Source organism: Bos javanicus, chromosome 6, assembly GCF_032452875.1.
Source record: "Bos javanicus breed banteng chromosome 6, ARS-OSU_banteng_1.0, whole genome shotgun sequence".
NCBI lineage: Eukaryota > Metazoa > Chordata > Mammalia > Artiodactyla > Bovidae > Bos > Bos javanicus.
This window is the reverse complement of record NC_083873.1, coordinates 25,321,844-25,345,122: the sequence shown is the minus strand read 5'-3', so window position 1 is coordinate 25,345,122 and position 23,279 is coordinate 25,321,844. Positions and strand designations below refer to the sequence as shown.

At 45.1% G+C, this 23,279-nt stretch overlaps 1 protein-coding gene across 1 annotated transcript; it reads right to left on the bottom strand.

Annotated features, from left to right (window-relative positions):
• Nucleotides 1–4,590: 4,590 nt before the first annotated feature.
• Nucleotides 4,591–22,676, bottom strand: C6H4orf54 (chromosome 6 C4orf54 homolog). The gene is made up of 2 exons (XM_061419576.1): nt 17,159–22,676; nt 4,591–9,276 (listed from the first exon to the last, which is right to left on the bottom strand). Exon 1 carries the CDS (start codon nt 22,569–22,571, stop codon nt 17,196–17,198), a length of 5,376 nt encoding a protein of 1,791 aa, XP_061275560.1. The 5' UTR covers nt 22,572–22,676; the 3' UTR covers nt 4,591–9,276; nt 17,159–17,195.
• Between the last annotated feature and the right edge of the window lie 603 nt (nt 22,677–23,279).

Genomic DNA, 23,279 nt, shown 5'->3' with positions numbered 1-23,279 from the left:
AATGGAAGAAGACATAAGCTTTTCAATAAAATCTGAGAGGACCTTGGTGAAGCCAAAGCACTTATGGGATGATCAGACAGTCCCCAAGACTTAATTATTTGTACTTCACCAAAGTCTTCCACAGTCTCCGAGTTACCCATTCATCATTTTATACAGAACCTCCTAGGCACTATGCACTGCTTTAGGCACTTCATAGGTGGCCTATAATTTCATTCTCAAAATAATCCTATAAGGTAGAAACTGTAATTATACACCTTTCCTGTATGGAGAACTGAAGCACAGAGAGAGAGACTCAGGGCCTTGTGTAAGATCTCATAACCAGTAGAGAACACAGGATTAATCCAAGAGTCTCCCTCTAGCGTTCAAGCACATAATCATCGTCCTCTGCTACCTACCCAGGATTCAGTTTGAGCTCCTAAATCTGGAAGTGAGTTTCCTCTCCACACTTAAATTCAACGTTTCATTCCAGCTTCAACCACATGACTCTTCACAAACAGCACCCCTCATGTTCCTGCCACATATACTCTCCAAACACACCAACAGCCAGCTATTCCAGTTCCTCATCTCTCACCCTTCGTTCTGCCCAAACGAATCTCCCTAAGCAGTTTCCATCGTATTTCCTGTGCGTAGAAGCTGCCAATGACTGAACCACCTGCTTGCAGGTACTTAGTACGTCTACCACCCACCTGGGAATTAAAAAGGGTGAGCTTCTCAAGCTTAGATCCACACTTGGAGAGCCTTGCCCTAGAGAAAAAGAAGATACTTAAAGTCATAAGAAGACTCCCAGTCTCTTCTAAAGTGTGCAAACTGTATGTGTGTGTGTGTGTGTGTGTGTGTGTGTGTTTAGAAAGTGGGGTTATTGGGTGGGGGAGGGGTTGAAAGCAAGCGTTTGTATCTTAGCAGTGAATACGTATTTCAGCAAATAACAAGGCGCTTCTCATCCCTCAGTCTTCAGGATAATTTTATACAAGTGAAGTGCTAAAATATGAAGTTTCTAAATAAGGTGTTTACATGTTTTGGGGTGGATGATAGGGAGATATCTGTGTCAAAAGTTTTAAGATTGTTCATGACCTTTTATTAGAGAACTTTGTCCCAAGGAAATCATCAGAGATGCTTGGAAAGATTTGTGTTCAAAGATGTCCATGGCAGCATTATTTTCACAGCCCAAAACCATAAGAACTAAGTGCTTAAAATATGAGATTAAGTAAACATGAAATAAGATATAGATGTTAAAAAACATTCCTTTAAAAATATTGGAAGTTAAAGAGGTAGGTTTATAAATTTATAGAAAAAATAGACTACAAAATAGCATGCAAAGTATCAAGTACACTTGCAAGCAATAATATTTGTTTCTGGAGGTATTTTGCTTAGTGATTAAGAATTTTCCCTACTTTTTAGTTTTTAGATTATTTTTACATTTCTAAATTTCCTTCAAAGAACATGTACTATGTTTATAAACAGAAGATATCCCAGTAAGTGGTTTGAGCATTTTTAAGCAAACTGTATAGGAGTGAACTTGAATTTTTCAGTAGCAAATGTGCTATAATGGAGAGGTATATTGTAGCAGTTTATATTTCTTTTTTTTGTCAGTAGTTAATATTTATTGAATGCAACTACAGGCTAGGAGTAATTTGCATTATCTCACAATTCTTTCTTTATAATAATATATAATATGCCACATATTATATGTATATTATAATGTTATCCTATAATGCTCTATCTAGTGTGTGTTTGTGTGGAATATACATACATGTATAATAAAACCTGTTTCACTCTCTATCCAGTAGTACTGAAGGTATATAAGCCTTCAGGGATGATTATACTCAAGGGACAATCTGTTGATTGAGGCAGAAAAAATACATGTAAGTTTTTGCTGTGTCTTTGATGACTATCTTTTCACATCACTTCTGTTGGATAAACTTCCTGTCAAAGGGCTTGGGCCATGCTACTGCCCGACACGCTCCTCTCCTTAATGCCCTTCAACAGCTCCCTGCCTTCTGCACAACTAAACAGCTGCTTCACTTTCGGTCTCTTGCTATTGCGCTGGTTTTCTGCTTCTCTTCACACCTAGCCCTCTTTGCGCCACGCCTGCCCCATGCTGGGGCGCTGGCATGGATCTCCTCTTTGCAGCCGTTGGCCAGTTTCCTCTTTCAATCTCCATGCCTTCGACAAGGCTTAGACTAAAGAGCTTCATCAGCGTATCAGGCATTCTCATCATGTTTAAAGGCTTCCTGAAATCCTAACCTCTTTGTGAATCAGAATGTCTGGCATATAGCAGACATTCATTCATTCCTAAAGAACATTAATTCCCTCCATGCTAGAAATACACTAGTGAGATTCTGCCCTCTGAGATTCCAGTATACGCTCAACACACACATAAAGCACACCCAACAAACCTTTTTTTTTTATTGGAGTATAATTGCTTTCCAATGTTGTGTTAGTTTCTGCTGTACAACAGTGTGGATCAGCTATACATATACATATATCCCTCTTGAACCTCCCTCCCCTCCACATCCTACCCCTCTAGGTCATCGCAGAGCACTGACCTGAGCTCCTGGTGCTATACAGCAGCTTCCCACTAGCTATCTATTTTACACATGATGGTGTATAGTGTATACATGTCAATGAACAAATCTTGTATAGACCATTCTCATTCTAGGTTTTTTCTAGAATCTTTGACCTAACCTACACTAGTCTGCTGCTGCTGCTGCTGCTGCGTCGCTTCAGTCGTGTCCAACTCTGTGCGAGCCCATAGATGGCAGCCCACCAGACTCCCCCGTCCCTGGGATTCTCCAGGCAAGAACACTGCAGTGGGTTGCCATTTCCTTCTCCAATGCATGAAAGTGAAAAAATAAAGTGAAGTCGCTCAGTCGTGTCCGACTCCTAGCGACCCCATGGACTGCAGCCCACCAGGCCCTTCCATCCATGGCTAAGAACTGGCTTTAAATTCCTTCTTTAAAAAGTATCTGTTTAAAAGCACTCCTTAATTAGGATGGTGGTTAAAACAAGTCCCCAAATTATTGGACACTCTTTCCATTGAGAGATGGGACTATGTTTCTGCCCACTGAAATCCGGGCTCTGTGAATGCTTGTCAGATAGAGTAAAAGTGATGCTGTCTCACTCTGAACTAGGCCTTGAGAAATGGGCGGTTCCTGTCTGTTGGATACTCATTTTTGGAACCCAGCCACCATGTTTTGAGGAAGTCCAAGCAGTCCAGGGTTCGATCCCTGGGTTGGGAAGATCTCCTGGAGAAGAGAAAGGCTACCCACTCCAGTGTTCTGGCCTGGAGAATTCCATGGACTGTATAGTCCATGGGTTGCAAAGAGTCAGACACAACTGAGCGACTTTCACTTTCTGATCACTTTTCAAGCTGTCCATGGGGAGGCCCAGCTGAAGAGGAACTGAGGTTCTTGACTGGCTCCAACTGAACTCCAGCTGACAGCTATTATCAGCTTTCTAGTTATAGGAATAGGCCCTCGTGGAAGTAAATTCTCCCTAGAAGTTGAGCTGCTATGAAAAGCAGAGCCAAACCTTCCATGCTGAGCTCTGCCCAAATTGCAGACTCACAAGTTAAACACATGAGTTTTGTATTTTTTAAGCCACTAAGTTTTAGGGTGGATTGTTACTCAGCAATACACAATGAGAACAATGGTTCTGGACATACTGCAGTGGATCTGCTTTAGGAGGGCTTTGTTAGGTGGTTAAATTGCCCTGTATAAGAAATAATAGGAAAATAAGAGGATTCTGAGTCATCAAGCTAAGGAGCAGAGGATGAAGAGAGGGAGAGGGCTCCAGCCATACAGAGGATGGGTAAAGCATAAATGAACTCAACAGCCAGCAAAATGATCTAGTGCTAGAGATGGGAGGGGCTATTAGGAACAGGGGTGCAAGTGCTCAGGTTAAAGATGTTTGCTGACACAGCTGGCTGCAGGGATGGGGCACCTGCTAATCTCTGTGCCATTACCGTAAGCATTCAACATAACCCTGCCACATGTATACAGTCTCAAGTCTGGAATACTCAGGACAGGATGGGTATACTGCAATGAAGCTTGGTGGAATAACACAATGCAATTATTAAGGTTTACAGTAACTTCAGTGGTAGAGCTGATCCTTCCTGCCCTGACTGCAAGTGTGCACCTCATTTATTTTGGTTTTGAAGGAAGACCACAAATTCTTTCCTTGGCCTCAGTGTGGACACTTGGGGACATTCGTCGTCTGGGTTTCTCTTTGGTGTCAGTGGAGCATCCCATACCTGGTAGGTGCCCCTCACAATGTTACTTAATAATGCAAGCAGGTAGATGCCTTAGATACCTTGATTAAGTGAAATACTCTAGGTCCAAGGAAAGACCATATCAGACTCTGATGTCAAGAACCATAAAATAATAAATTCATGTTGTCTGAAGCCACTATTTCCAGTGGCTTAAGCCACTAAGTTTGTGGTTACCACAAGAGAAAACTAATACAACCTGGATGTGAAACATTATAATAGAGTGTTTTAAGTTAAAGGAAAGATTTGTTAGAAGACAAAAAAAAAAAAAAAAAGGAAAATGTCCAAAGCTTATTTTTTGAGTTAAAAGAAAGACAAAACAATGCACATTTTCTTTGCATTTACTTTTACTGGAAAAAAAAAAAGAAAAAACAACAACAAAACATTTTTTTTTCCCAAAAGAATCAAAAGACCATTACACAAGATCGCACAATCACTTACAAATGCTGTCAATTAAAGGTAAGTAGGCTAGTCTCACAGAGTCCTTGTCTAAGTAGTTTTCTCCGTATGCAATACACTGACAAAGTAATTCTCAGAGCTGTTGGGCTGGATTCACAGTCCCACTGGGCATGCTCACTGCATTCCATAACTGAATCACATCAGATCTCAAGTAGGAACTCTTCCACCAAGATTTCTATCATGAGAGCAGTTTAAATAGTCACCTTCTTTCCATTTCCCACTGGCTTTTTTCATAGTCAGGGGTATAGTTCAGCGTTATCCAATGTCTTTCTCCATTTACCACACAATTTACTCTCCTTTGTTTGGGACCTAACTTCCTCAGTCTTCACATTCTTTTCAACCACCACTGTCTTTACTGTACAATAAGATGAGTTCAGTGTAAATATAGAAACCAACATCTTCAAAGGGGGAGAAAAAGAAAGGACCACCTGCTAGAAAAAGGATACAGGGATGATAGGTAATTTCAGGAAGCCCTAGAAAGGACTTTTTGCCATTAACATTAGCTTGTAAAACGCAAGTATGAAACTTAAAAAAAGAAATCAAATTTGATGTGTTGTGTGTGTGTTTTATTTTGCACCATTATGAATCAAATACAAATACAACTAATAATATGCTCTAAGTTGCAACATGAAACAAGAATGGTAACAGCTTACAAATGCTGTGAACGTTCAGTTCTCTTCTGAGACATGGGGTATATCAATACTCCATTTTTCAGAATCCTCCCCTGGGCCTTGTAATCACACATGCCACAGACGGACCTGTGTTTCTATTTTCCCCCCAGAGGACTGGAGTCTGCAATTCTTATTAGATTCAAACTCAAGGTACAACTTAGCAAATGCTACATGCTTTATTAATGATTTTATGCACCTGTGAGGTCTACTTAGGACCCAGAAATTAATTAAGAATATAGAAACAATCTCTTGAAAATATATATCATATCTCTACATATACCTCTTTAGGAATCATGTAAAAGCCTAACATATTCTGTGAATTTGATCTTTATAAGTAGTTTTCTAAAACAAACCTACACATAATTTTTCCCCTCAACAGTACTGATAAAATACAGGGCACCTTTTTCCTTTCAAGTATTTGGGTAAAATAGCATACCCTGAGAATTTGGGGTGCAAACCTACACCTTGTAAACTGTAGAATGAAACTCCTCAAGCACCACATAGGAAAATGTGTACCATGATGGTTTTAAAACACAGAGACTATTACTGAATGTGTCTTCTCATGCACATATAATATATACTTATCATGAGATTATAGTCAGTCTACTTAAGAATCAACACTGTCCTGCAGTCCAAAGTATTATTTCAGGTAGCATGAGCATTCAATTTGTAACAAACACAGACTTCCATTTCTATGAAATATGAAAATAATTTAAATGCATTAAATCTCTTCAAGAGGCAAGAATGATGAAACCAAATTTGAAATTAAAAAGATTTGTATAGCTATGTATTTCTGAGTGACATAGGATGGTTTTGAAGAGCATGTTAACATTTAAGATTCATCATAAAGATGTCAAAATGTAATTTGTTTTAGCTTATTTGCTCAATGATATCCAGAGAGCCATACACATACAGACATAACGTAGATGCAGACATACAGAGAGCCAATATGTTAAGTCATTAACTGCATATTTGGGCTTCATTTCATCCTGAGGGCAATTTCAGAGAGTGTTTTTCAAGAAAATACATTCTGGTGAATTAAACTGTTGTACTGGTTACAAATTTGTTCAGTTTCCAACAACAATTCAAAAGGAGCATATTTCAACCTGACCATTTGACCAACAGGGAAATAGGGGAAATGCATCAAGATTTCTACACAAAATGCCCTGTGGTTCATCTGGAAAACTACATTTTGACATGTAACCCCAAGAAGAGATGGCAAAAGCCAGACTCTGCAATTCTAATTAGATTCAAGCTCCAGGAACCCTATAGGAAATGTTACATGCTTTATTAATGGCTTTGTATATTTAAACCATAAAATGGTAGCTTGGTAGCTGAAAGGACACTGTTAGGGTGATGGTTTTATGGGCCAGAAGGTTTCATATACTCTTGGCTTTTTCTACTTAGCTTTGGTTGAATAAAGAAGGACACAAGGACTTCATTCAAATATCAACACAACCTCAAGAAATAAAACAATGAAAAGTGAGGATTTAGATTTACCTTATGTTTTTAAAAATGTTCCCCTCTATCATTTGAGGTGGTAAATGGCCTGGCAGCTTTGCTTTTTATGGCTTGATGAAATAGAGAACCATGAAATTATCACAGATGACATGGTATTCATAGAACACTACTTTAAAAATCACTTTTTTTTTAACCACTTGGATATTTACGACAACGAAAGCAGCTTCTCAGAGGACATGGCCTCTCTGATAGGGCCAACAAATGAAAAGTTCTTTCTTTCCTAGTTTACCTCAATGTGAAAATTTGAGGCTTAGATCTGTTAGGGAAAAATAATGATAAATAGTGATAAGTAAGCTTATGGGATCCCCAGACCCTTGGTAGGTAAGACTCCACCACATTCTCTAGGAAAGGAGATATCTCTCTTTTTGGAGACCTGGAAGTAGTTGACTACTTAACACCAGCACTGGGTTTTCCTAAAAGTCACATGGAGTTTTGAAATAGTCTTGTCAATTCTGGTTCTATCTATGAAATTCTATCTGAGTTTCACAGGATGTGTTCAATACTTGAGATTTCAGTGTTCTGAAAGCATTATAAGTTATTTGAGTATTATGTTTGAGATCTTTAACTGATTCTACATTCTTGTTTCAGTATTAAGTGACCCAGACCCAGAGCATCTCTACTGAATATAAGGAAGGGCTAATGCTGGGAGAGACACTTCCTAGTAATGAAAAATTAAGTTCTGGGGTGAATCTGTTGATGGAGTTGAGTAAGATGACTTCTATAACAAAGGAATAACACTTCCCCCAATTGTGGCACAAGGGCATCTTTTCCAAATACAGGGACTATTTCATATTTCATGCTCCATTATCTCATAGAGGCAGTCTCCTCATTTCATAGCTCATCAGCCCAATGATTAATTGAATTGTGACCAGAGCTGACTATTCCTGTCTCAAACCCTTCCTTTTACCCAAAAGAATTCTTTTCAGAGTAAGATCCCTTTAAGGAAAGCCCTGAATATGAAATTGAGTTTTTTTTTTTTAAAGAGTACAACTGAGATGGAAACATAACACGTATCTTCAGTCATGAACAGTATAAATTTCTGTGGTTTCAAGTGGCAATTTTAAGCAAAAATCAATATTGATGATCATTAAAATAAAAATAAGGCTTTAAAAATTACCAGAATGCTTTATCTTTGAAAAAATAAGTAAATAAGAGGAGATTCCTTTTTGAAAAGCCCAGGAGAACCTTCAAGTTATTCTTTTTAAAAGTAAGAAATATTCCAATGTAGCATTTGCTGAATATATATTGACTCACTTATAAATTATGATGAGCTAAGTATCAGTTCAATCAGCTCTTCAAAACTTCCCATGAACACTCACTAAAATAACCTTCAGAAGTGGGTTACAACTGAGGCAGTATTGAACATCAATGAAAGATTCTATGATTTGGATTCTCGACATCTCTTAAAACCATAAGGAGCAAGTGATATAAACCTAGATCACTGCTATTGGTATCGTGACAGCTGGAGAGAATCGGAGCCACCAAATCAGAGTTCACTTTCTGCTCCACTACCCCAAACAGGCCACATTTCAGACTCCAAACAATCTGTGAGAGAGAGGAGTATGCAACTATGGAGGGAATCATTAAAGAAGAATATAATCCTCCACACTCATAGCAAAGCTTGGATTCTAGAGGGAAATAGATATTTTATACCTTTCTGAAACTAAGACCTTAATCTTAAATGCAACCACTGGCTCTCCAGTCTTTCAAACCACTCTATTTTAAGGCAACAAATGGTGTCATGGCATTGTACCAATGGGAAAGTTAAAACAAGGCACAAAAGTTAAAACCACTGCTTTTCACAATCACATTTGAAATCATGCTAAACCCAATAAAAGGACATGTAAAACATAACCAATAGAATGACTAGGCTTGGCTGGTCTATGATTCATATTACAGACCCATCATATTTAAACCCAGACAAATGCTACAACTCTGCCAGCCAGTCCTGATATATTGCAAGAATCTGTAGGGAGATTTGTGATCCAAATGACTGATTTGCTAGTTTGGTTTACAACAAAACCAATCTTATTCTGTTGTATGTTTTGACTGAACTACAAGAACATGTAAGAGATGGTTTGCCTAGTCACAAATGCAGGAAGGAAAGATAAAGGGAAAGCTTATATTAAAGTACAAAAGGAAATAGTTTTACATAGGAAAAAACACAACCATTCAATCAGCAATAACACAAAGTGTCTTAACAGGGTTATTCAGAAAAGTATAGAAACTTACACACTTGTTTATAAGAAGCAAAAACTAAGAATAACATATCTAGAGGAAGTTTTTCAGGTGATTCTTAGTGTTGTTACAATGAAGCCTTCAGATTTAAGAAGGTTTGTCCATCTTTCTGTCTTGCTCCTATAAACAAACATAGTCAAAGAAAAGACTGTTAGTTCTAAAAGTAAATCTCAGTCTTAAAGAAGCAAGAAAAATGCCAAGATACATTTTATTTAACTATTTGGCTAATTTCTATGTGAATAATGCTGAAGTTCACATTTTAAAATTGGAGAATGTGTTTCTGAACCTACTAGACATCAAATGGGACATCTTTTTGAAACTTGAATTAAATACAGTCAATCCATTCAAAAATTATTTTAGAGTTAAATATTTAGTTTTACTGAAATTATCCATGACAGAAAATAGTATAACAGATATGTTGTTAAAACATGAAAAAATGATATTTAAACTAAATTGGAACATTTGAAATTTATCATGAGTTATTAATTTAGTTAAATTAATAAACTCTATACTCTAAAGTGAATGGTCACCACCTCAATTATGTGGAATTTCATACTGTGCATTTTGTTTGAAATGAGATACACTGGTTAGAGTCTATAACTTACTTGAATCCATTCTAAAACAAGCATTGACGTGTTCAAAATCTTACTGAAAATTAGCCCTTTCTTTCTGTCAATCTCTCTATATATTGTATATCTAATAGAACTTTGCCTAAAGAACTTTTTAAAATTAACCTTTGGGAGTTGGAACTTGAACATAATATTATGAAGACAGAAATAGAGTGGCCTACAGGTAATATTTTTTTAGGGATTAGACGACTCTATCATGTGAAAAACAACCTTTAAGAAGTATCAAATAACAGCTATCTAATCAATTATATGCAATCAGAGTAGAGTGGCAAAGGATATTTTAATCCTGCCATCTAGAAACTGACCTGTGTTATATATATGCTTAAGGAACAGGAAGACTGTAATATTAATTATAGGTTTAGAGCTCATATGTATATATTTCAAGTTTGTTGATTTTACCCTTTTGTACTTTATATCAAGAAATTACTTTCAAGAGAAAAGGGACTGTTGTGGGTCTGGAAACTTCCCATTTGCTAAAGTTTTTCTACCTTAGGACACACAGAACAGGAAAAGAAAACATAATTACAAGGGGAGGAAAAGAAAACAGGAGACCAAGAAGAAAAATGTCAATGTGGATCTAAGGACAACTCAGGCTGAGTCCCGTCATGAAGCAAAGTTTGCAAGGACTCCTTGAGCAGAGAGGGGAGAGAGACAGAGAGAAACAGTGAGAGAGAGAAAGAGAGAGAGGGAACACCCCAGGAAAGGGAGAGCAAGTTGAGGAATGGAGGAGAAATCTGTTTCTACCAATTGCTGGGATCATTTTCAGGGACTTGTCTAGATAACATCTTTTCACTCATTTGTGGGATATTGCTTCTGCTAATTGGAGAAAGAAATGGCAACCCACTCCAGTATTCTTGCCTGGAAAATCCAATGGATGGAGGAGCCCTATATATTAACTTTAGAGGAACTGTGTTTAAACTCTTGAAAGTAATAAGGTTGCTCCAGTTCCTATTAAGGCTAAAATAATGATTGCCAGTTGAACCTGGCAGAGGGTCATGACGAAGTCAGGGAAGGGAGGGGGTGACTGTACTGTCACCAGGCAGTCTGGCCTGGATGACTTCCCATGATTTTTAGGACGGAACCCATGACAGAGTTCAGCAGGGATGTTGGGTCAGATTCTCCCTTGCTCCACATGGGCCTGCGCTCAGAGAGAGGGGAAAACCACCACACGCAGCTGGCACCCTATGCCCAGAGCTGTATAACATGCTGGAAAGTGTGGGGGATACTAGAGGACCCTGATCACAGCCAACTCCTGCCCCCAGGGGGTCAGGCAGCATGCAGAGCTGTGAGCATGACCTCCGGTTCGGAGAAATACCAAGAAATCCTGCATACCGGCCCCTGGTGCTGCCCTGAGAGTATGCAGGAAAAAGGGTTGACTTTCTGCCTTGGTGGAGGCCCCAGAGAGATGAGGGGCTTCTGAGGCATTGATGAGCTTCTAGTCTCCAAAGAAGATTGAACTCTTATGACAGGGCATGGACTGTGTGCCATGTCCTTTGCAGTGATTTTATGATTCAATCTTCACAATGCTCCTGCAAGGTATCCCCACTCTACCCTTGAGGAAACTGAGGTCCAGAGAGGGCGAGTCATTTGTCTGAGGGAAGACTTTGAGCCAGGGTGCCTGACTTCAAGGCACATATACCTGGGTTTTAGTCAAAGCCACACAGCTTCCTTTGGACTGAAATGCATGTCCCCATCGGCATTTAGCAGACCCTACTTTCAGGTGACATCCCACACCTGCCCCCCACCCCCCTGAGTTACCTGTCCCTCCCCCCCAACACAGATTACCCCACCCCACCCCACCCACACAAACACTGGCAGCCACAGCCCCTAGAAGTGCTGAAACTATTTCTCTTTGGGACACACAGTGTTCTAACGACTAACGAGAGCTAATTTTTTAATCAAAAGAGAAACACACATGGAGGCTTAAATATATGCTAGACATTGCCAGACTCAGTTTCTTACCTTATTTTCTCCCCTTTTCCCAGTTAAGAAAGAGGGACAATTCACAAGGAACTGAGATGTGCAGGGCAGAGAGGAAGAAAGTGGGCAACACATGGCCACTGAGCTCCAAGGGCCTGGATTTCAGCTGGTCTCTTGATCTGGGACAAATTATTTTTTCACTTGTCAAATGGGGATAAGAAAGTACCCACTGGCTTAAAGAATCAAGTAGCATGATGTTAAATCTTGGTATATAATAAATGAATACACATTAGTTATTAATTTTCCTTTCTTCTTAATTTTATAGAGGTTTGAGGAAAATACAATGACCAAAAAAAAAAAAAAAACCCTGTAGAGAAAAGCACAAAATAATAAGAATGAGGAAAGCTACAATCCAAGGAAAGAGAAAGGGAGAAAAAAGAAATGGCAAAAAAAAAAAAGACAAAAGGAAGATAATACAACAGCAGCTATATATAATCATCAGGAGAGGAAGCCACAATCACGGTAGGAAAAAACAGATATAAATGAATTGATTCAGAAATGTGATCATGGGATGAGCTGAAAATGAAACGTCGAGCGTGCTGCCTGCAGCCCGCCCTGTGACCTCGTGCGCGAGGCTGCCGAGAACACAGGTAAGGGAGCCGCCACTTCCAGTGGTCTAGTCCATGATGACAACAGACTCCAAGCAGAAAAGGGAGGAGAAGGGAAGAAGCAAGGTGGCACTTTAAACTAAATCAACTTCAAGGGAACAGGAAAGAAGAACCAACAATAAGGAATAAAAAAGAAATTATCAAAAAACAGAAAGCAAATTCTCAAACAAATGGAAGGGGAAGCAAAGAGGAAAAGTAAGATGTGGGCCAGACCCCGGGATGGAGGAGGAGAAAGAAGACTTGGAGAAAAAGAGAAGGGGGCTGGGCAGCATTAAGAAAGAAGCAAATGGAAATAGACTCTGGTCTGGGATACTTCAGTTCTGAGTCCCAGTTCTGCCCTAGATGGACACTGTGACTTAAGAAGGGTCAGCCTGAATTTTCTCCTGCAATTTTTACACAAGGGGACAGGGTTTGATGATCTAAGGACCCCATGGGGCCCCTTTAGAGAACCCTATGGAAATCATTTCCCCTGAATCCGCTCCCTTTCTCCTTCCTCTTTAGTTGCTGATGTCTGGGGCTCTATTCAGGAGGTAGAAATAACTCCAAAGAAGTGAGGAGAAAAAGAAAGAACAATGACACAAGAACAGTATAAAGCACACTCAGAAATGAAGAAGCAAATGGGTCAAGTATTAAAAACAGAAAAGACATTCAAAGGAAACAAAATAATTGCAGTCCCCACTGGGTGGCAGGCATGGTGCCAATAACAGTTTTCTGTTGTTATTATTACATATATCTTTATGCCCTTGTAAATGGTACTTAGTATCAAGTCTCAGATACAATTTTAAAGCAAAAATACAGCATGTAAGCGGGTGGGCAGGAGAAAGCAGGAGACTGAATATGTTAGGGAAGGAAAAATATAGCCACATGCCTCAAATGACAGAAATCTAAAATACAAATAATCTCATCAGAAAAGGCATCAGAGATACTGTGGAGAAGGGACTTCCAAAATGAAACATAACAAACGACAAAGGCCTAACAAGAAAGGAGAGAGCTAGCAAGTGTTGAACTGGTATGCCCAGCACACTGGTGTGTTTCCAGTGGGTTTCTGTTGTAACTCTCTGGCCACCAGCTGGGAACCGTTTGGTCCATTTATCGCACTGTGTGATATCATTACTAAATACAAATAAAATACATAATATTACTACTTAGCTTCTGAGATGGGTTGTGACCAGGCAAAGATTGAGGAGCACTGCAATTTTGTTCACAGGAAGAAGAGAAATAGCAAAGACACCCCTATAAAAACGAAACTAGAGGAAAATTCAGAATAATCCGAGAGGAGCAGCAGCTGGGTATACTCAAATCTATATGGGGGAGAAAGTAAGGCTCCTGGTTACAACGTGCAGCTAAAAATAGATGATGAAATACTTATTATTTGAGCTGGAAGGAATCTTAAAGGTTAAGACAGGATTTGAACACTGGTTTTGCAGTTCTGTGTGTACAGCTTATGTCTTCCAGCTGGAGTGCAGGCTCCTGGCTTGTATTAATAGGATGGTCACATGTGGATTCATAGCCTCACCACAGAGTTCACCATGGCTGATGGAGTGTAAACATGTAATTCATGCTCGTGGAATGAATGAAGGAGTTAGTGTGTTTTATTAAACATTCATTTTACAAAAGTCAAGAGAATCAGAGCAGGTCCAAGGTGTCCTGGCTGCCAGTCCTGGACTCATTAGGCTCCTCTGCCATCCTTTTTTTGTTTCATGACTCCTACCAACAAACAAACAGCACAGTGTGTGGTCCAGGAGCCAGGAGCCAGCCCCATGGGTCCTGGTTCTCTCCCTCTCTGGGGCCCACTCCAGCAAAACCACTTCTTTCTAAAGCCCCAGTTTTATTCTCCATGAAATGCTGTGTTTGGATCAAGTCATTTATGTGACTTAGTTGAGAGGGGCACATAAAACCCTACTCTACCTCAAGAAAAAACTCTGGAATAAGTCTAGTTTTCAAAGGAAATCTTAAAGTGAAACTAGCTTCCAGGCCTTCTCACACTGACTGTCCGTACAAACACCAACAGATGAACGGGGGTGTACCATGTAATTTTTGCTATATCTGAACCATGTTTAAATTTTTTCACACAAGGAAAAGAACTATACATTTCCTTTTTTTTAACCTGACTTTTCTTTGGCAAGTGGCATAGAACTTTCAGGATGCTGAGTCTTGAAGGATTCTAGTTATCATCTGAATTTGGGTAATTAGATTTTCACCTATACACAGAAAGCTAATAATTGACTCCTCTATGTGTGTATGTGTTTGTGTGTGTATATGTATTAATTGCTCAGTTGTGTCTGACTCTGTAAAACTGCATGGACTGTAGTCCGCCCAGCTCCTCTGTTGATGGAGTTCTCCAGGCAAGAATCCCGGAGTCAGTTGCCATTCCCTTCTCTAGGGGATCTTCCCAACTCAGAGATTGAACCCAGGTCTCTGCATTGCAGGCAGATTCTTTACCTTCTGAGCCACCAGGGAAGCCCCAGTTATCTCCTTGCCTATCGTTAAATCTTGAAGCCAGCTTTTGCCTTTCTATTTTTAGGGTTGTGGAGTAAAATAAATGTTAAAGAAATGAAAAGCTTTCAAATAAATCACTGTTCAAATATCTAGTACAAAAAACCTGGGTTTGTATTTATGTCTGATGGAAACCACTCCAGCCTAATCTCTCCAGACTCAGCAGACGGGAGAAGGGCCAGAGGCAGCTGCTACAGGACACGAAGCTAGCCTGTGCCACTTCCTCCCTCCTCGGGGCCCTGTCCTCCTTTCCCCTTGCCCTGTGCCTCCACAACTCACACAAAGGCCTCCCAGGATTAGCTGCTCCCAAACAGCCTTAGGTAAACATCCCACCTGTCCAGAAGATGAAAACACTTTTGTCTAGAGGCTACTCCTTTTCTTCTGCAAAGCTATCTCTAAATTGGGGCCTCTTCCACATGCATATTTCTTTATTTTCTACATTGAACAACAGTTGCATTATTCATCATTAATCTTTGCCTCCCTTCTTTATTTGTGTTCATTACATATGGCCCGTTGCAAATTCTTGGAAAGGAATTCAAATCATTTATTTCTAGATTAGAAGTGAAATGAGGGTTGTGCTTTTACCTGATTTTTTTAAGGAAGATCCAAGGATTATTGAACAGTGGTCTATTGTTTATTTTGCAGCCTAGTAAATATAATACATAGTAAAATCCCTTAATTTGGAAAGCTTTTATATTTTGCAACAACTGTTACATGATCTGACATTCACACAAATGTTGAGCAGTAGAAATCATTGACACACAGTTGTCATGGGTCCTAGAGAGTTTGCATGCCCCAGAACATACAACTGGTGAAAAGATGCTGGCTCTCTGATCCTACATCTTAATTTAAGGCTTTTTTTCATTGCAGAAAGAAACAATGTTCCTCTCTTTCTTTTCAGTACAGGAATGGCTTATTTTTTTCATGTAAGCATAGAAAGGGTTCCTCCCCTCTTCCTCTCCTTTCTCAGTTCAGTATGTTCTTACGGAGGTATGAAACCCCTTAGAAGCATTTATGCTGTCAACCCTTCCTCATGTGAAGACAACAGGAGAAGGAGAGGGCAAATCTGTCCGCCCAGTGCAGGCAGCTTCCTCCTGTATCTGAAGGGTGTGTGTGTGTGTGTGTTTAGCTGCTCAGTCATGTCCAACTCTTACGACCCCATGGACTGTAGCCCGCCAGGCTCCTCCGTCCATGGAATTCTCCAGGCAAGAATACTGCAGTGGATTGCCATTTCCTTCTCCAGGGGATCTTTCCAACCCAGGGATTGAACCTGCATCTCCCTTTCATCACTGAGCCACCAGGGAAGCCTGTCTGAGGGTTGCCCCTGCCTTATGTGGTTGACCTAAAGTGTCCTGGTTCAGAAAGACCTGGCTCCCCTTCTTATCAAGTTCCATGGACTGTAGTAACAGCAAGGATTCCCACTGATGAATTTCGAATTCTCACCGATGGGCTTCGGTGTCAGAATCCACATCTACTTCACTTAGAGAGGGGAACAAGGGGGAGTTGATTCTTTTCTGACGGGAGAGAATGCAGATAGGAAAGGGTGCCTTGTAGGCATTCCCAGCAGAGCATAGTGGATTCACTCTGAACAGACTGGATCAAACACCACAGCTTCATCCCAGGAGCCACTGCAGCTTGGGAATCTCCCATCCCATGGGGTCAAGCCGTGTGTGTGTGTGTGTGTGTGTGTGTGTGTAAAATACCTTAAAGACTTTGTAAAGACTTTGGACTTGCCTAAACAAAGTATTCTGATTGTCTGAAAGCAAAAACAAGACCTTAAAATAGGCTCTTTGTATAAGAAACTTCAAGAGAAAGATGTGGAAGATGGACAGAAGCCATTCTGCAGATTTTAGAAAACCTCTTAACAAGAAAATGTCAGTCTTTGACTCTCCTTTCTCTGAGGAGCAACCAGAGTAATGGTGTTTCCAAAGATGTCCTGTGCTTCTGTCACTGGGGCTGCAAGGAATAAAGCTCACTCCACAAAATCCAGACCAGGTTTTCATTTCTTCCCCCTGCCAATCTTCACCCAAGGCTAACCCTGATAGATCCCTCCTACTCACTGCGGGAAAAACACTCAGGCAATTTGAAAAGGTCAAAGGGAAAAGGCCAGCCATGGGGCTGAGGAGTGGGGAGAGAAGGAAGCTTGGCAGGAAAATTAGCTCCCTAATAATTTGAATGGGGTTCTATTATGAAAATACCTCCTCTGCTATAAACCTACCACTTCAAACACAAAGCATTAGGACTCTTCTTAATCCCTCAAACCTGATTATCAAAGTGATAGTCACTCACCAGCAGCTGCTCCCTTTGGCTTTCTGGTGACCACTCATCATCTGTGTTCTACCACGAAGCTCATGGTGGTGCCGTCAAAGGACGGGGGTGCGATGATCCGCGGCCCCAGGGGCTGTGAGGTGATGCTGATGACAGGCTTGCCGTGCAGCTGGGCAAAGCCCTTGGCCCCTACGAGCTGGGAGGTGGCTGCCGGGGCAGAGGAGGAAGAGGAGGCGGGAGACTGACCAGAGGCCATGAAGTAGGGGGCCTCGGTGAACGCTGCAGCTGCTTCTTTGCTGGGGGGCTCTGCTGTCAGTGGGGAGAGCTCACCGCCCGCTGGAGTGCGAGCAATTGGCGTGGGCTGCAGGGCGTTGGCGGGCAGCACCGTGGGCAGAAACCCGGGGTAGATCATGTAAGTGGGTCCATAGGCCCCAGGACTCAGGGCCAGGGGAGGCACAGGGAGGGACATGGGAGCCACTGCCTGCTGCTGGGAGGTCATTGGCACGTCCACATACTGCCCCGTCTCGGGGTCAAACAGTCTCCGGGTCATGGGCTGTACTGGTGTGTCCACCAGATAGTACTGGCCAGTGGTCACATCCAGGAGCATCTTGCGCTGGGTCTGCTGAGGTGGGGGCTGCTGGAAGGGGTCTGTGGGGATGGGAGCTGGGCCGGCAGGTGCCGGGGCTGGCATGCCTGGCGGGGAGAAGCAGAGGACCTGGGGCTGGGCGCTCTGTAGGGTGAAAGGCAGTGGCTGCTGGTGATAGATGGCAGTGGGGGGATGCTCAGGGCTCTGGGGCCCCGCGGGGGCAGCTACTGTCTCCCTGGGGTGGTCAGGTTTGGTGCGCCAAGCTGGCCGGCTGGTTCCACTGACCTGAGAGCCCTTGGGACTAGTGGGAACCTGACTGCGAGCACTCAGGGGGGGCAAGCTGCATAGAGTGGCCGCAGCTGAAGATGCTGGGGGTCCCTCCCTCCCTGCCCCAGGCCTGCCTGGAAGCTCTCCAGCTGCAGAGCTTCCTTTAAGAGGGATGGTCAGGTAATTCTCACAGTCACTATTGCTCTTTTCCAAATTGCTGCCGATTTTCCTGCTGGTCACCTCTTCCAGAGGTGCCCGGGTGGCCGGAGAGATCTTGAGGGACCGCAGTCCCTGCGATTTGATGCCCTTGGCGGCCGCCGAGGGACTCTCCGGAGAAGGGCCTTGCGGAAACTTGCCAGCGACTCCCCCAGTTTTCTGGGTGCTGCTGGCACTCACTGTGAAGACATTCCGTTGGCTGGGGAGTGGGGGCAGGGGCTGGGTTCTGTCCACATCCTTGTGCACCGGGGGAATATAGAGGGACCGGGGCCGCTCCCTGGCCAGGTTCTCAAAGGCCGCCGCGCGGGCAGACACGCTCTCGGTGCTGGGGTTGGAGTTTCTCCGCTGTAGACGCTCTGGACCCCCTCTCAGGACCACCCCGCCTTTGTTCCCGACGCCCCGCGGCTCCTCCGGCTCACCCAGCCGTCTGGACAACTTGTCGGGGTCAGCGCCCCCGGCCCCTTCCCTCTCCTCGCTGGCGATGAGCGACAGGACGTGGCTGTCAGTCAGCAGAGGCAAGGGGTCGCTTTTCCGCTTCCACTCGTTCCTGTTGAAGCTGTACAGCTCTTCCATGGACCTCACGGCCGCTGTCAGCTTCTCCAGGGCATTCCGGGATGTCTTGGGGCCTTTCCCTTCCTCCCTGACCTCCTCCTCCTTGACCTTCTCTGGGGTCTTCTGAGCCTTGGAGACGATCTTGAGCACAGGCAGGTAGGAGCCCTGTTCAGGCTTATTGGGGGCGATGGTGGCTACCGGCAGCCTGCCAGATGCCCTGTGCACCAAGACTGTCCCTTCTGGCGAGGAGGAGTTCAAGACCCTGCTGCCTCCCTTGCCCGCATTCTCCCTGGGCTCTCGCTCGGTGCTGTCCTCCCTGGGGTTCACCACAGCCTGGCACGTGATCACCATGGGGGACAAGGATCCAGATCCCCCAGCGGCAGGAGCCAGCTGCCTGGGTTTGGGCCCAGTCAGCCCCTGCTCTGGGGTAACGCTGCCCTTGTCACTGCTGTCCCCTGACCCCTTGATTAGTTTCCGGACATCTCTCACCTGATGGAGGGGGCCTTGGGCCTTGGACTTGTCCCTGACGTCTCTCACCTGGAACTGGGGCACTTTTTCCAGGCTGTCCCCCCTGAAGAGCTTCTGCTGGGCCCTGCTGTTGTCCTCATTGGTCTTGAAGAGGTTGGAGGCACTGCCGCTGGCCAGTTTGGGTGTGAGCAACTTGGCAATGTTGAAGTCCGAGCTCGGCTGTTGCACGCTCCCCAGGCGGATCTTGATTTCAGGAGCCTTCGGTCGGATCACTGCCGTGGAGGTGGCCTGAGCAGCAGGATACTTGGTGGCCTGCTTCCCTGGCTGCTTATCCTTGGGTGTCTGCTGGATGTTGGGGACAAAGAGACGAGACATGATGGTGGACTTGCTGGCAGAGATCTCCCCCAGGTCGGCCCTCCAGTCACCCCCCTTGGGGAGTTTCAGCTTCCCAACGGGGGCTCTTTCTTCTCTCTTCTCAACCTCTCTCTCCTTCCAGGACCGGAATGCACTGTTCTGACTGCGGAGGAAGATGCCCTTGACAGTCTCTGAGGCACTCTTTTTAATTTCACACACTTCTGGGAGTCCATTGGCAAAATGATGGCCGGAGCCTGCGTGGCTCTCCCGAGGGGCACTGGCTTTGAAGATGGGGGATTTAGACCCAGCTACGGCCCCCTCCCCGCCGGCATCAGACATGCTGACCACCGTGTACTCAGAGCCAGCCTCCGAGTGGCGAGAACTCTGCCTCTGCAGGCCCCTCTCGCGCTGCTTCTCAGCCCCCGGGGGAGGGCCCTCCGTCTCCTTGGAGGTGCTGGAGAGGTGATGGTGGGATGTGTCGCTGAGTTCTCCCCTCTCCATTTTGAACTCGTGTTCCCGCTGCATCTTCTTGGAGATGACGTTTTTGAGCAGGCTGGAAGCAAACTTGGACTTCTGGGGGCCATCAGCGCGGGAGGCCGGCTTGCCACTCTCGGAGGTCTCTGAGCCATCATCCGTGTACACTGACCCGGAGCCCTTGCTGGGGCCTTTGGTGGCCTTGCAGGGCCCCGCGGCCAAGCTGGCTTTGCTCTCACTGCGTAAATTCAGAGGCTCGAGAAGGGTGACCACGCGCGGACCGGACTGGACCTGCTTCTGGAAACACAGAGGTGTCTCCACGTGTTTGATCTCGCCCTCGACTTTGCTGACCACGAACTCCAAGGCCTTGGTCTGGGACTTCTTGGATTGGATGTAGAGCTGGTCTGCCGTGGTCCTGGCCCCACCGCCCTTCCTCAGCCCTGCAGCCACTGAGGCCGCGCTGCTCCTCAGGAGGCTCTGTTCCACCCTGGCTCCAACACCTCCACATTTTAAGTCCAAGAAGGTTGACCAGCGCCCAAAGCCGACTTCGGAGAGCGCGGAGGACTCCCGGGAGCTGATGTTCAGAGCCTCAAAGTAGGGGTAAGCGAGGCTCCGGAAGGCCCGGGAGGTCAGGTTACGCACCTCTTTGTCCGCATCGTCCAGCTCGCTCACGGCACTGGAGGCTCCACTGGAGTAGTCCACCAGCTCCTTCGCCCGGATGGCCCCGCACCGGGTCTGCAGGCGAGCAGGGACGGCGATGAATTTCTTTGCATGGTCCTGAGCCACGGCTGCAGCCGGGTCTTGCTTCAGCGAACTGGAATTGTGTTCAGCAGCTGTAGAGATGCGGAGGCTCATGTCGCCTTCATGCTTGGCAGCATAAATAATGTTTTGCTTTGCACACACGTTGCTAGGCTCATTTATAGCCCGGGAAGTCGGTTTGATTGATAGGAGGATCTGGCTTGCTGCGTTCCCACAGCTGCTGGCGGCGGTGGCTGCTGCTGCCCCTGAAGCCGCCTCCGGGGGCTCGGGCAAGGGCTCCCGCGGGGTGGCCGTGCCAGGCCCCGTGGGTGGGGGAGTAGGGTCAGCGTCCGAGGGGCCGCTGCCCACTTCCGTGCTGCTGGTGTCGCCGCCGCCACTGCCCGCGCTGGGACGGGCGGGGTCGCTGCTGGTGGGGCTGGGTGTCCGGGTGGCGTTGGTGCTGGGAGTGGTGCTAAGGTAGCAACTGTTGTCGTCGTCCTCTTCGGTCAGGGTGGTGACGTCCTCTGGGGTCTCGTCGCTGCCACCGAAGGAAGCGTAGTCCACAAATGAGTAGATCACGTTGTTGTCCTCGAAATCCCAGCGGGAGGCCAGGCCCACGTCGAAGTCCATGTCCTGCTCCACCTCGCTCAGCTGGATCTCGTGGGTGGTGATGTAATGGGCCTCCTGATTTCTGGGGGGGTCCCGGCTGCCCTGAGACTTGGCAATAATGTCTCTGCACTCTGTGGCATCTGCTTCCCCACATCTCCCTCTTCCTCCCCCTCCCCATCCTCCTGCTTTTTCCCCTTCTTCTCCCTTGGGCTGGCAGCTCAGCGCGTTCTCACCACTGTCACTCTCGAAGCCTAAGGATGAGGACGAGGTGGCCAGAGCCCCTGTGGATGTGGTGGTGCCATCCATCTTGGACAGGCCACTTTCTTCTGCTCCGTCCACCGGGGAGGAGGAAGAGGAGGAAGAGAAGGGGTTGCTGCCCTCATCGGTACCGGAGAGCTGGGATCTGGAGAGTTCCGAGGGGACAGAATTCTTCAGGGGGGCCAGAGCTTCGCGCTCTTGACTGCTGACTTCGTCTTGGGCTTTCTCCTGGGGACTCTTCAAGCCCCTCTGATCCCCCTGGTGCTGCTCCTGAGTGAGTCTCATGGTCCGGGGACTGTCCCTGGGGACTCCAGCTGAAGCGCACATCTCCACATATTTTGCTTCTCGCAGGGAGGAGGCTGATGGCTTGGGAAGCGGCTGCAGCTGCTGCTTTAGCTCCTGGCTATCTTGAGCTCCGCTCGCCCCGTCCCCCACCTCCTTGGATCTGGCCTGCAGATTCAGTTCAGGAGGGGTGCCTTCCATTCTGAGCCCTTGCCTAGGTGTCAGCGACAGGAGGAGACAGTGGTGAGCGACGGGACTGTCCTGGGTCCCTCCCTGGCCCTGGAGGGGCTGCAGAGTAGCCTGAAGCAGGGTCCCACGTGCCTGGACTGGCCCCAAGGCTGCAGGCACCCTTGCCACTGCCGCCACCACCTCGCAGTTCTTCAGCCCCTGTGGCGGGGCCCAGGCCAACCTGAGGGAGGTAGGAAGGCTCCTGGGTTGGGTGGCAGAGGTGGTCTGTGGCCAGGGGGCTGCTGCTGTGGCCGAGACTGTGGCCAGCTTCCAGCAGCCAAGCTGTTCTGTCCAGTTGTTGGCCTGACGCTGTCGGCAGCTAGGAGTCTGAATGCCATCGACCACGGAAGAAGCAGCATCTGTAGGTCGACTCCGGGACTTCCAGAAATGAAAGGAAAGCATGTGCTGTTTCTTGTGGAGCCTTGTCCCTTTCCTGGATGGGGTAAGAGTGGGTCACGTCATTCCAGAAATATTTTTAGTGTCTATTCCCCAGTCATACTGAAACCACACTTGAGGGTAGAGAGAAGAGGCTCTGAGATGAAGAGAGAATGTGGGAGGTAGAGAAGACGTGTGGGTTCTAATTGAAATCAACCAAATGTCCTATGTAATCTATTACGAGGATGTCTAGCAAGTATGAAATTATTCTTTACTCACTGCCGTCTTTCATTCCCAAGTCTGATTAAATGTGCCCCCCACTCTTGTTCTTAAATAAATCTGAATTCAGCAGTGCATTTCAAATCAATTAAGGACAGCCCAGAAAGACTTCAAAATCTCCCTTGGACATATGGCAGCTTTATGTTTGTCTGAAAATCTATGCCTTTTCTTTCTCTTTCATCTTAAATCGGTTGAGTTCTGGTAATACTACCTTTTGTAGGAATAAAACACTCTATTCCTCCTTCCCCAAAGTTCCACTTTATGAAACATAATCTGTTTGTTTAAAAATAGGAAGAACTCCTCCAGCCCTTACTGTTGACTAAAGTGTAAAAGGGCAATTTCAGAGACTTGAAACTTAACACTTGAAATAAACTTTTAATTAGACTCACTAAAAAGCACCACATGGTTCCAAACTGACACTACTTTAAATCCCTACAATCTCAAAAAGTTCCCTAA